Here is a 14,345-nt window from a genome sequence, read left to right on the forward strand (position 1 = left end):
TGAGATGATACTCACCTAACCGAAACCACTACTCAAATGGAAGTTTACCCTGGGCACCAAATGTTATGACTTAATATTACTAAAATATTAAGTAATAGTGTTTGTATGTGCATGTGTTTAGACTTTCTTCACCTTTCCAAAACTTCCAGCCTTGTGGGCAGATCTACCTTACCTTGGTAGCCAGCAGAGGTGGATGGGGTGGGGATCTCTCTATGATGGACAGGTTCTCTCTCTCCTCTTTCCTTCTCTTCTCTTTTCCTAACCTGACTATGGAGTTAAGGAGGCATTTTGTGCTGCATGTTCTGGGTTCATTTCTCACTACAGATCTGCTACAGAACAGTTGTCATCTGCCTAGGCACTCATGTAATCCTCATAACAGATTTGTGTGACAAGGCACTAGTTTACAGACGAGGAAAATGAGGCCATGAGATGCTCAACAACTTTGCCAACAATACAGCTTTTATATGATAGAACATGGTCTGGTCTACAATGTCACTCGCCTTCTAATTAATATCCTTTGCATGGTCTGGTCTACAGTGTCACTCCCCTTCTAATTAATATCCTTTGAATATTTGTTCTTTTTTTTTTTTGTGACAGAGTTATGCTCTTGTCATCCAGGCTGAAGTGCAATGGCACCATCTCAACAACCTCTGCCTCCCGGGTTAAAGCGATTCTCCTGCCTCAGCCTCTTAACTGGGATTAAGGGTGCCCGCCACCACGCCCGGCTAATTTTTGTATTTTTAGTAGAGACAGGGTTTCACCATGTTGGCCAGGCTAGTCTCGAACTCCTGACCTCAGGTGATCCGCTGACCTCAGCCTCCAAAATGTTGGGATTACAGGTGTGAGCCACCACACCCGGCCTGAATATTTGTTCTTGAAGTCACCATTCAGTTGTCTGGAGCAGGGTCAGGGGAGAGGCTCAATTTTCCTTTCACTAGTGTGCAGGCCCAGGTTAACTGGTGCCCTAGTTCTAATTCATTCTAATGATGTCTCAGTGCCAGTTTTAGAGAAGTGCCCAGCAGGTGCCCAGTAGGTGTGCCCCTTTGTTCAGCTTTGTCTATGCATGCCCTCTGATATACAGCCCAGCCCCAGGCCTCAATATTAGGCCTGAATAAATACCATTCTTTTACCCCACTCTAGACCTATCAAAACACCTTGGATGACAATGGACACATGGAGGGGACCTTCCATGTGCAGAGCAGAAAGCAGGGTAAATTCCAGGCTTTCTTTCCTCCACTCCCTGCTGCCACTTCTCGGAGTCTTTATTGTCTTCTGCTTAAACCCTTCGGGGGCTTCCCATTGTGCTAGACTTCCTCCTGACTCCTTTGTCTTCGCTCTGGGTTCCTTATAAAACCCCTTCGCAGGAGAGCTGAGTAGGAAAGAAAAAATGAGTTCTGCTGCTATGTTTCAGTGATAACAGTTTTAGAAGACATGATTTTTCTTGTTTATGTTTGAATCTGGACAACAACAAGCTTTGCTACAATGAAGTTCTGTTGCATTCAAAAAATGTAAATCTATTTCAATTCATTGAAAAAAATTATTTGCAGTGGATAGTAATGGAGTAAGTGTTTTTCAAAACTTGCTGAATCTATCTTTGTGAAGATTTATGTATGTGGCTTGGATTTTTTAAGGGAATGACTATTGTGTTTGATGCTTACCACATGGACATTGCGTGGCATGATTTCATATTTTTTCTCTAATATTTCTTAGGATAGGATAGATCCGTCCAAATCATGCATCAAAAATAGGTCAAAAGAGAAGTTTGTTATTTATCTCAACACTTTGTCCTTTAGGTTATCTCTAAAAAGCCTCTTATTCTACTGTTTAAAGAAAAACAAAACCCTTTTTCCATACTTGTCACCGTTGATTGCAACTGCTGTCTTTCTATCTCAATTCACGGGATGCCTTATTTGATTTGGAGCTGTTCTTAAGATACAATGTATAATAGTGGGAATATAATATAGTTCATGCTTTTTTGGAAGTTGAGACTGCTGATCAAAAATTGATTAAAAAAATGATTTTCTTGCATTTAGTGATTTTCCTTTGTTTCTTCAGGATGCTAGTGAAACATTTCTGCCTAACACATTCTGTTCATGAATGTACATGTCACTCTGTGACAGTAATTACACATGTGTACCCACGTGCATCCGTCTACAAGAAAAGGGGGTGGATTCCAATCGTAACCCAATCAACTCAATCAGATGCTTTAAAATCATTAGGTAATGGCTCTTGATGTTGGCATGCATCCAGACTGTTTGCAAGGCTTTGTTTCCACATTTTTTTTTTGAATGCCACACAATTTAGCCTCAAAAAATTGTCCAAAATGCTTTTAAAAAAAGAGTAGATTGAGTATGAATTAAAACAAAAAATTGCATTTCTTACACATTTTTTTTCCCACAGGCAACAGATAACAGGCAGACATGACAAGCTTGCTCATTCACTTATTCACTCAACATATGTTTATTGCATGAGGACTTACTGTGTGCTACAGAGATGTAGGGAACACAAAGCTGAGTAAGACACAGGTCTTCTGGAGGGAGAGACAGGACAGATGGTTATAATTGGGGTCAAGACGGGAGGAGAGTAAATGCCATAGATGATGAGCTATAGTCCCTGTATCCTTTACCACCCTCATCCCACTCTGCTACATGGCTTGCTAGGACATAGGTACATAGGTGACCAATAGGCCACTCCTTCTGACCACCTCCTTCCCACTGACCACCTAGAGCTACCACCAGCCCATGTGGTATCTTGATAAAAAAAAAATAGGCACCCCTTCCTCTGGATTGAGTCCTGGGCTGATGCAGACCCATGCCAGGGTAGAAGCAGCCCACTGCCACCTCTGTACCTGCAAAATTGGAGAGTAGAGTTCAGACTAGATTTCCATCCTCAGTCACCCCATCTCCACTCTAGGTCAGACATCCTTGTAGAGACCACAGCCTGTATAATGAATCAAATTAATGTGAAAAATAAAGGCATTCTTCTCTCGGTTTCTCGGAATTGGATACAGCCCCCAGGGAATACGTCACCCAGGCCAAAGCCAGGCAGGAAGGCAGTGAATAGGCTGGGAGAGTCAGTGGGACCTGAAGTGCCTCTGCTGTGTTAAGGAGTACCTTAGCATCTCTTCCTGAACTTTTTCTTTTTTTTTTTTTTTTGAGATGGAGTCTTGCTCTGTTGCCCAGGCTGGAGTAGAGTGGCGCAATCTAGGCTCACTGCAACCTCCGCCTCCCGGGTTCAAGTGATTCTCCTGCCTCAGCCTCCCAAGTAGCTGGGATTACAAGCGGGTGCCACCACACCCGGCTAATTTTTGTATTTTTAGTAGAGACGGCATTTCGCCATGTTGGCCAGGCTGGTCCTGAACTCCTGACCTCAAGTGATCCACCCGCCTTGGCCTTCCAAAGTGCTGGGATTACAGGTGTGAGCCACTGTGCCCAGCCTCTTCCTGAACTTTCTCTAAAGAACTTGGTAACCATGATTCTCACCTTGCTTGTGATTTTAAAAAAATAATAAATAAATAACAAAGTTATGATAAGTGACTCAGGGTCTAAAATAGACCTAAATTTTACTAGCTATATGAGTTTGACCTTATTTTCTGCCTCCTTAAGCCTCAATTTTCTCATCTGTAAAATGGGACTAATAATAGTACTTACTTCCTAGGTTTGAGGTGAGGATTAAATATAAAAATATATATATTTTAAGTACAATATTTATATTCAACAAATGTAGATGGTGTCATTTAGTGTCATCACTTGTGTCAGGCCACTTTCCGACTTTTTCTCCACTCTTTGATACCATTTTCTAAGGCCTTCCACTTTTCCTGTTATCTTTCACTCAGTCCCCAATATCTATGCCTAATTCCATGCTTGACGATTCATTGTATGTTCTCCTAATATTTTTAAGGAAGGATCCCTCATTTTTACAGGTATGAAAGCTGAGATAGCTTTAGGTCCTCTTAAATCATAACTGAAGTCACTAGCAAGCCAGGAACACATTCAGATTTTACTGTTGCATTTTAAAGTACCCCTGCCCAGGTGCCTCTTCTGACTACTTTTTTTAAGCCCCCCAGAGAGAGAGGAGACAAAAGGATAAATGTTTCAACTCAGCTTGCAGCAGGTGTCATTCTATTTGATTTGCAGGCCTTTCAACAAAACAAAAGCCCTTTTCTGTTCTTTTACAACATATGTCCTCTTTTAAGGTACTCAAATGAAAAAAAAAAGCATACACTGGACAAGATTTCAGGTTCTAAGAGACAGAAACTGGGCTCTTAGTTGCTGACTCACTCTTCACAGTGAAAGCTGGATGGCATTGAAAACATTATTTTCTAAGTAGCATTTAAATTTTTATGATTGTTTCCCTTGAAATATATGAGGGGCATTCTCAGCAAGTTAGTATGTTTATAGTAGTTACATACTGAAAACTTATGTATTTAAGTATTGAAAACTTTAAAAAGCCAGTTAAAAAATTTTTAAAATAAAGTCAACAGAGAGAATCTCTATATATTTGAGTAACAATATACAATAGCATATTTGCTTATTGCAACTGATTTTAAATGTCTCCAACTTGCTGTCCCCAAATAGTTACCACTGGTGTTCAAAAGTAATATATATTTTAAACCACATAAAAAGCAAAGAAAAAAAAGTATTTCGCTTTTTAAAAAAAAGTTCTATTCTAGAGTCACTAAGGAGTCATAATAAGAATGAATGGGCCAGGCGCAGTGGCTCATGTCTGTACTTTGGGAGACCAAGGCAAGTGGATCACCTGAGGTCAGGAGTTCAAGATCACCCCGGCGAACACTGTGAAACCCCATTTCTACTAAAAATACAAAAATTAGCCGGGCATGGTGGCGCATGCCTGTCACCATAGCTACTCGGAAGGCTGAGGCAGGAGAATCGCTTGAACCCGGGAGGCAGAGGTTGCAGTGAGCCAAGATTGCGCCACGCATTCCGGCCCAGGCGACAGAGTGAGACTGTCTCAAAAAAAAAAAAAAAAAAAATCAATGTAGCTAAAATTTAATGAAGTGTTAACTATGGGCAAGATACTATGCTGAGCCCCTTTCATACATAGTGTTATTTCTTGTTTCCAACAACTGTAGGAAGAAGGTAGAACCCCATTTTACAGATGAGGAAACAGGCTTAGCAAAGTTAATAGCTTACTTTGGGGCTCAAAGCTAGTAAGGGCTGGTGCCAGGAGCGAACATGGGGCCCTGCCTTGAGATCCCGTGCCATCGTTAATCTCAGGGCACTGTGCAGCCTACCTGTTCATTCACTGCCATCTGAGTCTTGGGCAAGCATCAAATGGGCATAGGTATGAAATTTATTTTCAGATACAATAATTGTTTCAAGGTAAAACCTTTGGGTCTTATTTTACCTAGAATCCATACATTCAAAGTACAAGTGATAAAATCAGCTCAGCAACTCTAGTATGTACATGAATTAAAAAGAAGTCAATCTGATGAGAGATTTCATCAGAATAAAGTGTATAAGTGGAGTTGGAAATCTGAGTGATGGAGTGCTTGCCATTTGGGTAAGTGTAATGAGTTTGAAAAACTAATTATATTGATAAAGTATCTTAGGGCCTTTCAGAACATAGTTCTAAAAGTTTTATTTAGTGTTGAATTTTAAAAATTCTTTGTCTTAAAAATAAAAGTACATTGTAGTCTTTCCCTCCATTTTTAAAATGAACTGTTAATCTAGGAGGTCCTGTTTGTGTGTTGATTTGGGGAGTTTGCCCAACATTTGCTATGTTAAATGCTTATTAACATGGTTTATTACTTTTTTTGTTTTTTAGAAAACATTAATCATGAATGTGCTGGGACTTGGGAAGGATCCTGTAGTTTATGAGATAGTTGGCCAAATCCCACCTCCTCCAACATAACCTGTCATTATTAAAATATGATACTCTTATTTAATCCCCTGGTCAAGCTAAATGATAATGTGAAACAAAGCTAACCAAAATCAGGACACCTGATATCAAGAATTCATGAAATCAAAAGCCATTACAGAGCAAGGAATCTAATGCTTTTGCTGCTTATCCTTTTCATACAAATAAAATAAGCTTCACTGGGCTTGGTGAGTCTTAGAAATGAGAGGTCTGAGAATAAGATCCATTGTGGAGTGTGTGACATTACAAAAACAAGCCAACTAAGCAGTTTATACTGTCCCCTTAGAGTGCACACGTTCGGGCTCCGATGCCCCTTGAAAAGACTGCATTTCTGGAAGGGAAAAGTAAAAATGCAGATTCCACCGTGCGTGTGGAAGGCAGGGATGAAAAAGCCCAGACAAGCGTCATCTTGTTGAGTCTCTTTACTGCAACGAGGCTGACGGATGGGGTTTTTCAAAACGTCGCTGCAACCAGATGCAGGGCTGCAGCTTTGCTTACCGCAGCGTGCTGCAGTTGTGTTTATTTCAGGGACAGACACAAGGGGAAGCAGCAGCCAGAGCACACCCGGGCCGCTCACGGGAAGCCTTGCTGAAGAAAGAGGATCCCCAGAAGCTGGGAAATTCCTCCCGCAGCCTAGGCGGAGACTGAGCCGCGCGGCTCAGGTTGAGACAGTGGGGCAGGGGCAGGGGGCGGCGCTCCCGGCCCATCCCTTAGCCCCGCGGCGGCCGTGTGGGCCGGAGGCTGCCTGCACCGCGTCAGGGAGGCCGGCCCAGAAACCCTCCCTCCCAGAAGAAAGCCGATCCCAGTTCAGGTGGGGTCTTCCTCGGTTGCGTACCTGGCTGGAGCCAAGCTGGTGGGCGGCCGGCAGCCGGCGTTTCTGGTGATGACAGCCCCGAAATGAAAGCAGCGCGGCCGCCGCCTCCGAGGGCTGCAGGGAGATCAGCGCCCAGCAAATAAGAAGCAAGTCCTGGACCCGGAGGAGGAGGAGCGGCCGAGCATCTCTCTCTGCTCCGCGGTGTCCTTTAGATGAGGACTCCCGGCCGGAGCCGGAGGTGGATCCGCAGAGCTGCCTCTCGGCGCCTGACCCCGCGCTGACATCACAACCTGTGACAGGCGCATCACGCCCGGTACCTGCTCCCGGCCACTGCCCGTCCTCCCAGCCTCTTTGTATGCCGCAGACATGGCCAGCCAGCAGGATTCGGGCTTCTTTGAGATCAGTATCAAATATTTACTGAAATCCTGGAGTAATAGTGAGTAATAGAAAATAACCTTTTTGTTTGTTTGTTTGCTGGATGTTGCATAAGGCTGGAGACAGAAAATCTCAGCTGGACACATATGTTTGTGAGCCGCGAAGTTTTTCTTTTTTTCTTTTCTTTTCTCTTTCTTTCTTTTTTTCTTTTTCTTTCTTTCTTTCTTTGCTCCCATCTGCTGTGAAAATCAAAATGTCAGAGACTGAACCAGCTTTCCTTAAGTGCAAAGGCTGCAATGGAATTACAGTAGATTGTGTTTGATTAAATTTTCAAGTGAGGCAGCCCTTCAGACTCTGGGGGAGCTCAGGATCAGGCATTCCTGGCTGCATTTCCTGCCTTGATGTTTATTTGATTTGTTCAGGCTTTCTCTAAATATTTTGTGAAGTGTGATTTAATCAAAGGGGTGTGGCAGGGTTTCAGAGTACTTTGTAATTGCTTTTTTAGGGTATTGTCTGAAGAAAGAAAAGTACTTAATAGTGCAAAACCTAAGGCATCCTTTTTGTATATAGAGGCATCTGCAGATTTATTTCATCTCTCCCTCTTCCATGTGGATAATGTTCTGAATGCCATTTAATATTTGAATTTTTAAAAATCCTGATGTTTGCTATAGTCCAAATAATGTGCTTTTTTGAAACATAAACAAGTGAGGTTCTGACCCTAATTATTTATTAGGATAGCAGAATATGATGGCTTCTGAAGTTCAATTTCTGACCTACATAAGGATTTTAACAATACGCTATTTCAAAAAGACAACCTCTAAGCCGTCGTGGATCTGAAATCAAATTAAAATGAGGCCTTCAGGTGATCAATGATGCCTTGTATTTCCCGAACAGTTTAAAAACAAACTCTTCTCTTATTTCACTAACAGCCTTTGTACTTGCTTTGGATAAAAGATCAGCAGGTATTACTGGTGCTTTATTGTTTTAAATAAAAATTTTTTTCCCCATGAAAATTTTAATATTGTATTATGTGCATACTGATTAACCTACCTGTGCTCAAAGAGCTAGTGATTGTCTCCTACACAAATGACCTGTGGCCAAGATTGTTCTTATGTAAACAAAACCTGGGCAGGAGAACCTGTGCTGTAATTGCTTTGAGGAAAAGAGCTAAAGTACCTTCAGCCTTAAGGTATTCAGGGATCTGCATCTCTAAATGATATCCATAGAAACCATTTTTTTCCAGGTCATTTTGCACCACTGTATACACTATGGGGCTTGTCTGAAGCTGTTTTTCTACAAGTGGGAAGCCATTTGGGAGTAATACTGTTGCCCAAACAGCATTCTTTACTTGTCATAGCTATAAATCATTTAACTTGGATTCATTATTTGTATAATACTTTACACTCAAGGATGAATCTTCTTTTGTCTATCTGCTCTTTGATTAATAAAAGAATTTGACATACAGTGTTGTTTATGGAGCAGTTTTCCAATAACTGAAAAAACTCACTTTTGAGTTTGACATCGGTATGTAGTTTTTAAACATATTTGATTATTCCAAGGCCAGACTGTTTTCTCCATCAATTTTTGTCATTGCCTCATTAAATAGAAAATTATGTTGTGACAATACTGAGGCCAATGGGATTTCTTTTAAAAATCTCTCTCCCCTTGTCTATTTTCAAATCATTCTAGATAAAGGATATATTCTCTCCACCCTTCCTAAACTCCTCTCCCCACATACATACATCAAGAAATGATTCAAAGTGACTGTTCATTTCTACTTTGAGAATATCTGTGATACAATTTTGAATTCTTCCAATTCATTCAGCAAATATTTATTGAATATCTAAGACGCAGTCCCTGCCCGCTATATTAATTTTTTTATTTCAGAATAGTGAAGTTGGTGGCTTTCCAGCATTCTTTTGAGGGGGAGAATGTTTTTCAGTCCTTTCTTGAAAGAGGAAGAGGAAATATACTTTATCTTCTTTAAGCTTGTTACAACACTAACCTGCTTACAACCTAGCATAGTTCTCATTGCTAAGTTTTACATATTTTGAGCAGCAAAGAGAGAAAGGAATTTGTCTGTGTAGAAGACAAAGTAGAAACCGAAGCCCTAAGGCTCAACATACTCAGTGTAACCTTGGCTGAGAGGATGCACCATGAGGCAAGCGGCTAATTGCACCTGCACGCACCTGCACGCGCATGCCTGGCCTCACAAGTTTGAGAGGTGAGGATGTCCACCCACATACCTGAATGGAGACTCAGCCTCTTAATTATATGGTGGTGCTTATTTACAAAAGTGCAGCAATTAAAAAGCAATAAAACAAACTCTATAACTATGGCTGGCTGTTTTGCAAGGTGTTAAAGGTAATTCCATAAGCGTTTCCAGGTAAAGCTTTCCATATTTTTTTAAATGGCACATTGTGGGGAAAATGTAATTATATATATATAAGTCCCCTCCAAAGAATTCACAAGCCAATAAATAGATCAGTCACTGGCTAGTGAGATGTACTAGCTTTCATTCGATGTTCTCCTCTTTATTGGCACATCTACTCTGTCATGCTGCCCTTTGATCTGAATGGAGGTGGGAATTAAAATGGCCTTGATGTCTGGAAATAAAATGTCCTATGTAGACCTGAATATGGAGGCTTTCCTGTCCCCTTGGATGCCTGTCCTGTTGCTCTTCCCTGCTCTTATCCAGCCCTTCCCCAGCTGTCCAGTGGTTCTCACGGCTGCAGCCCCTTGTTGATCATGGCCACAGCCTCCACATGCCCTTCTCAGTTTAACCTGGAATGCTCCAGTGGTGTCCTTACAGGCAAAGGCTGCTCCCCAGCTCCCTTTTGCCTCTGAGTGTCAGTGATAGCCACTCAAGACCCTCTTTGAGCTCCTCATTCATCCTCTCATGTTTTTCTGCTCCAACCAACCAAGCTTAATCTACTCACTCTCCTCTGTATTTAACTAACATGCTCCCAAATTCATGCCTGTACACCCATCAGTCTCCTAATAAGGCCACGCTTACCTAGAATGTAAAAATGGCAGGGCCAAACGGGCTTGGTTCATATCTCTTGCTCCTGCACTTGCATGGCTTCGGACAGTTAAGTAATCACTCTCTCAGTTTCCTAATTTGTAAAATGTACGCAAAAATAATGGGTACCTCATAGGAGTAAATGAGGTATTAAGAGGTAAAGCACTTAGCACAATACCTAGCACATTGTAAATGCCCAATAAACATTAAAATAATATTCATGTTTTCTAATGCCCTCCTCCCTTCTAAATCCACTTCACATCGGATGTAGACCATGTCTTCCCTTAGCCTTGGCATCCAAAGTGGGTTATTTTATGAGTAATAAACACGCTACACTCTAGAGAAGAGAACTACATAAATAAATGTCAAAATTAGTTGGTTATTTTGGGCTGTTTTCTTTTTCTCCCGGATTTACTTTTTTAACTTTACCCCTTGACTACTTTAACTTTCCACCTCACTTACTATTAAAATATCCCTACTTACCCTAAGTGCATACTTTCTAGCAGCTTGGGAGTTGGTCTGGGAATTTTCTTAGTGGCAGAAAGTCACCTTGGCCTCTTAGGTTTGCTAGAGAACAAGTTTAAAGTGGATAGTTCAAGCTGTTTTCCAGGAGAGAAGGGCTTGCTGTATACCACTTCACAGAGCTGGTGTGTGAGCCCCCACACTAATCTGAAAGCTCTAAAGGACTTCCTTGTGTCTCTGTCCACCCCAGGATGCCTGAGGAACACACAGGGCCCAATGAATGAAGGTACATTCAGAATCTGTTCAACACCTTGCTCTTTCCAGGGCAGTGTGAATCCTTCCTAAAACATATGGCAAATCTTGCTACACCATTGAGGGAAACTTTTGAATGCCCATTAACTCTTTCACATATTTAGAATTTCATTGACAAATGAACTGCTCTGAGGAACTGAACAGTCTCTGCAGTAGGAAGGTGTTGGTGTGCATTGTGAAATGTCTGTTGCTCTAGAAAAATCTTGCATCACTTAGGAGCATCAGATTCAGCATTTTTCAGGTATGTTGTAGTGAGTTAAGTTGTAGTGATAAGCCCAGGATCTGTTCAACATAGAAATACTGGTTAGTATGAGGTCAGCTCTGGGGCCAAAGAGAAAAGTCATGTGCAAGTGAGGATGGAAAACATCTCAGATTCTCTGCAGAGCAGTGTTTATTGATGCCTATTTATGTTGCAAGTATACCTAAAGGACACTATGAGAAAAGCTTAAGAAAATCTCAAAATTAATTTTAGTTTTAACCTCTATATAGACTTGGTTGAAGGAAGTGGAAAACTAAGAAAGTTAACTGAGTTGCCTAAATCCAGCAAAGGGGTACAGATCAAGTGCAAGCATATTTAATTGGGTTCTTTAAATAGAGGAAGTACCCAGCACTGCTCCAGGCAATTAGAAGGAGACTTACTCCAGTGTCCCATCCACACCCTCTCTAAGGCCACGGGGTCACTTCTGCTAAAGTAGTTTACAGCTCTAAGGAGAAATAAAACCCCAAGTCAACATCCATGTTCTCTAAATAGAAAGGATCTATCCCTGGGCTTATGATTAAGACAAATCAGAGGGTTTTTTTTCCCTATTCAAATGCATGAACAGTTCTTGAATAACAATAACTGCCACTCTGTATAAAATACTATGCTCCATAATTTATATAGAGGGCAACCACAAAATTGTTTTTCCCAACTGTGACACTTTTGAGAGTAAAAGTTAATAATTATGCTGAGACACTGGGTACAAACTGGGACTGCCCTCAGCAAAGGACGCCATATGACCACTCTGTTTATTATTTTCACTCTTTCCAATAACCCTGTGAGTTTAAGTGTCATGCACATTTTCGATGAAAAAAAAAAAAAAAAACACAGGACTTGAGATAGGGATTTGCTCAAAGCCAGGATGGTAGTAAGCTCCATAAACCCCTCCCCAAGTCCAGCTGATAATTGCATTGTTTGTTTTAATTACTCAAAGGACCAAAGGATAAAGAACACTGTGAGGAACTTAGTGTTTTATAGGTACTTTCATTTTTATTTTTGTTGGCTGATGTCTCTGCCAGTTCTTAGCCTTCTTCACCCTCTCTCCTTCCCTCACTGCTCTTTGTCTCTCTGTTTCTGTCTCTCTCTGTTTTACACACACACACACACACACACACACACACACACACACGCTGGAGAGCACCATCCCCTCAGCATAGGCCTATTTGAAAGACCTTAAGTGTTCACAAGTCTTTTCTGTCATTATTGCAAACAATACATAGACAGTTCTGTGCCCTATGATCATTTGATTAAATATATACAGACATTCACAAAATAGGATTATAGTAGTAAGGCATATTTCTTCTGTTAGGAGTGTTTTATGTATATTTTCCCTAGTTTCAAAAGTAAATAAAAAAGTGTGAATGATGTTTACTTTAGAATGGTAGTTTGCTTGCCTTGCTGAGGGTTCTCTGATGTATTGTTTTTGTTTAGGAAACAGTAGCAAATTCACTAATTGTCTTTAGCAGTGAGATCAGGGAGAATATTTCCAGGGATAATGGAAATCTATCTATAATTCAGGTATCTCATTTACTTGATAGCTCTGGCCTGCTCCATCATAAAATCATGTACAGGACTGGCAGCACCAAGATAAATTTTGACTTACTTGCTTGCTCTTGAATGCTGCTTGATGAAGTCCCAACAAGAGTTGAAATAGAAAGGCAAACAGCGGTAGGCAAGAAGAGATGACCTGGATAATTTTACAATCTGAGAACAGCTCAGACATTTGAGAAAGTTGCCAATATTTAGAGGTTTCAACTGATATAACATGCAAAGATTCTCCTATCCTACCCTAAACAGACACCTGTTTTGAAACATTTTAATACCCATGACTCTGTAGTTTACTTTTGGGTACAGTTTAAGGAGTCAAATAGGTTACATATATCCTAATCATCTTATTACTAACTTCCATATTTCTGAGGCTTATGTGATATTAACACTGAACTGGTGTCAGATGTGAGTTTGAGCTGACGAGAAATGACATTTTACTATGTTAGGGGCTGTTCTGTAGACTAATAGACACAGATATAAGCTTTTTATGCAGGTTCTATTACTGGTACTAAACCTTACATTTATTTAGTGCTTTGTAGTTTGCCCAGCACCTTCAAACACATTACCTCATTTGATGAGTGAGATGCACTGATTATTAATTAGCTAGTTTCTTCTTAAATGCTCCTGGTTTAGAATAAGACTTAATTGTTCCTAAGTTCAGTTTGTGTGGCATGAGATACCCACATGGCATCATGTAGGTATATTTTGAGAAGTTTCAGATCAGATTTAAATGAACAAATAATGATCTTCGTCCATGGTATTTAAAATAGAACTTTTAAAAAATGCAACAAAGCTTGGTATTTATCACTTAAGAAATACAGAGGTCTGTCCAAAAACATATGTATTACGATTTTCCGAATTTATTTGTACCCTAGAATTTCTCTTAGTCCTCTTTTTTAAACATTAAAACATTTATAATTTTTCTTAATGTGGTGCCTTCTGGAAACCATCCACCATTTGCGCACTACCCCAGTGTAGAAGATTTAGCAAGTAACCACTTCCTGGAAACGTGAATGGCATTTGTGGAACAAGATAATACACAACTTAACCTCATTTTTTTTCATACTAATGTCTTTCATTTGATAGATGCCATTCATCATATTCCTTTTAACATTGCTCCATCACAGAACTGCCAGCTATGTGAATAAGAGAATGCTTTCTCTTTCTTTGAGCTGAAAAGGTTGCATCTTCTAGGCTTGGAGAAACAATGGGAATGGGCTTTTCCATAAGACCATCTTTACTTACCTTTCAGTGCTGGATTATACTGCAAGTCTTACTACCTAAGCATTAATTTTTCTTGGTTATTGCTCCAACATGCAACAGTGTCAGAGAAGCAAGGCAAGCACTATTTAATACCTGTTTACTGAGCATCAACTGAGCACAACACACACTTTGTTTTGGGAGCTTCATAAATGCATCCCACCTGGATCCTTCATCCAGTCTCTCAGAGCTTCCTTTCCTTCCTTGTTAGATTCAGAATTCAGTTACATTAATGCAGAAGTTTCCAGGACTTCAGGGATCCTAGGGAGAGGTATCCAATAATGTTTTAGAGACAGAGTAGGCCCTAGAAAATTTTATTGTGGGAGAATGTGTTTGATAGATTCTGTTGACTTTAACTTTATGGATTTGTACTTTCACTGCATCAGAGAACCATCAGAAGCACAGGCAATGGT

At 40.5% G+C, this 14,345-nt stretch overlaps 1 protein-coding gene across 4 annotated transcripts in view; it reads left to right on the forward strand.

Moving 5' to 3' along the window:
• Positions 1-14,345, forward strand: part of FRY (FRY microtubule binding protein) — a 453,339-nt gene that overhangs the window by 179,059 nt on the left and 259,935 nt on the right. For 3 of the 4 annotated variants that reach the window (XM_055244887.2, XM_055244886.2, XM_055244888.2), the window contains exon 1: positions 6,093-7,130. The exons of the other annotated variant lie outside the window; for it this stretch is intronic. In XM_055244887.2, coding sequence (XP_055100862.2) covers positions 7,061-7,130 — 70 coding nt within the window. In that variant the 5' untranslated portion in view covers positions 6,093-7,060. Of the gene's footprint in view, positions 1-6,092; positions 7,131-14,345 lie in introns of those variants that run through there. 4 annotated transcript variants of the gene reach the window in all.

Source organism: Symphalangus syndactylus, chromosome 15 (genome assembly GCF_028878055.3).
Source record: "Symphalangus syndactylus isolate Jambi chromosome 15, NHGRI_mSymSyn1-v2.1_pri, whole genome shotgun sequence".
Taxonomy (NCBI): Eukaryota; Metazoa; Chordata; class Mammalia; order Primates; family Hylobatidae; genus Symphalangus; species Symphalangus syndactylus.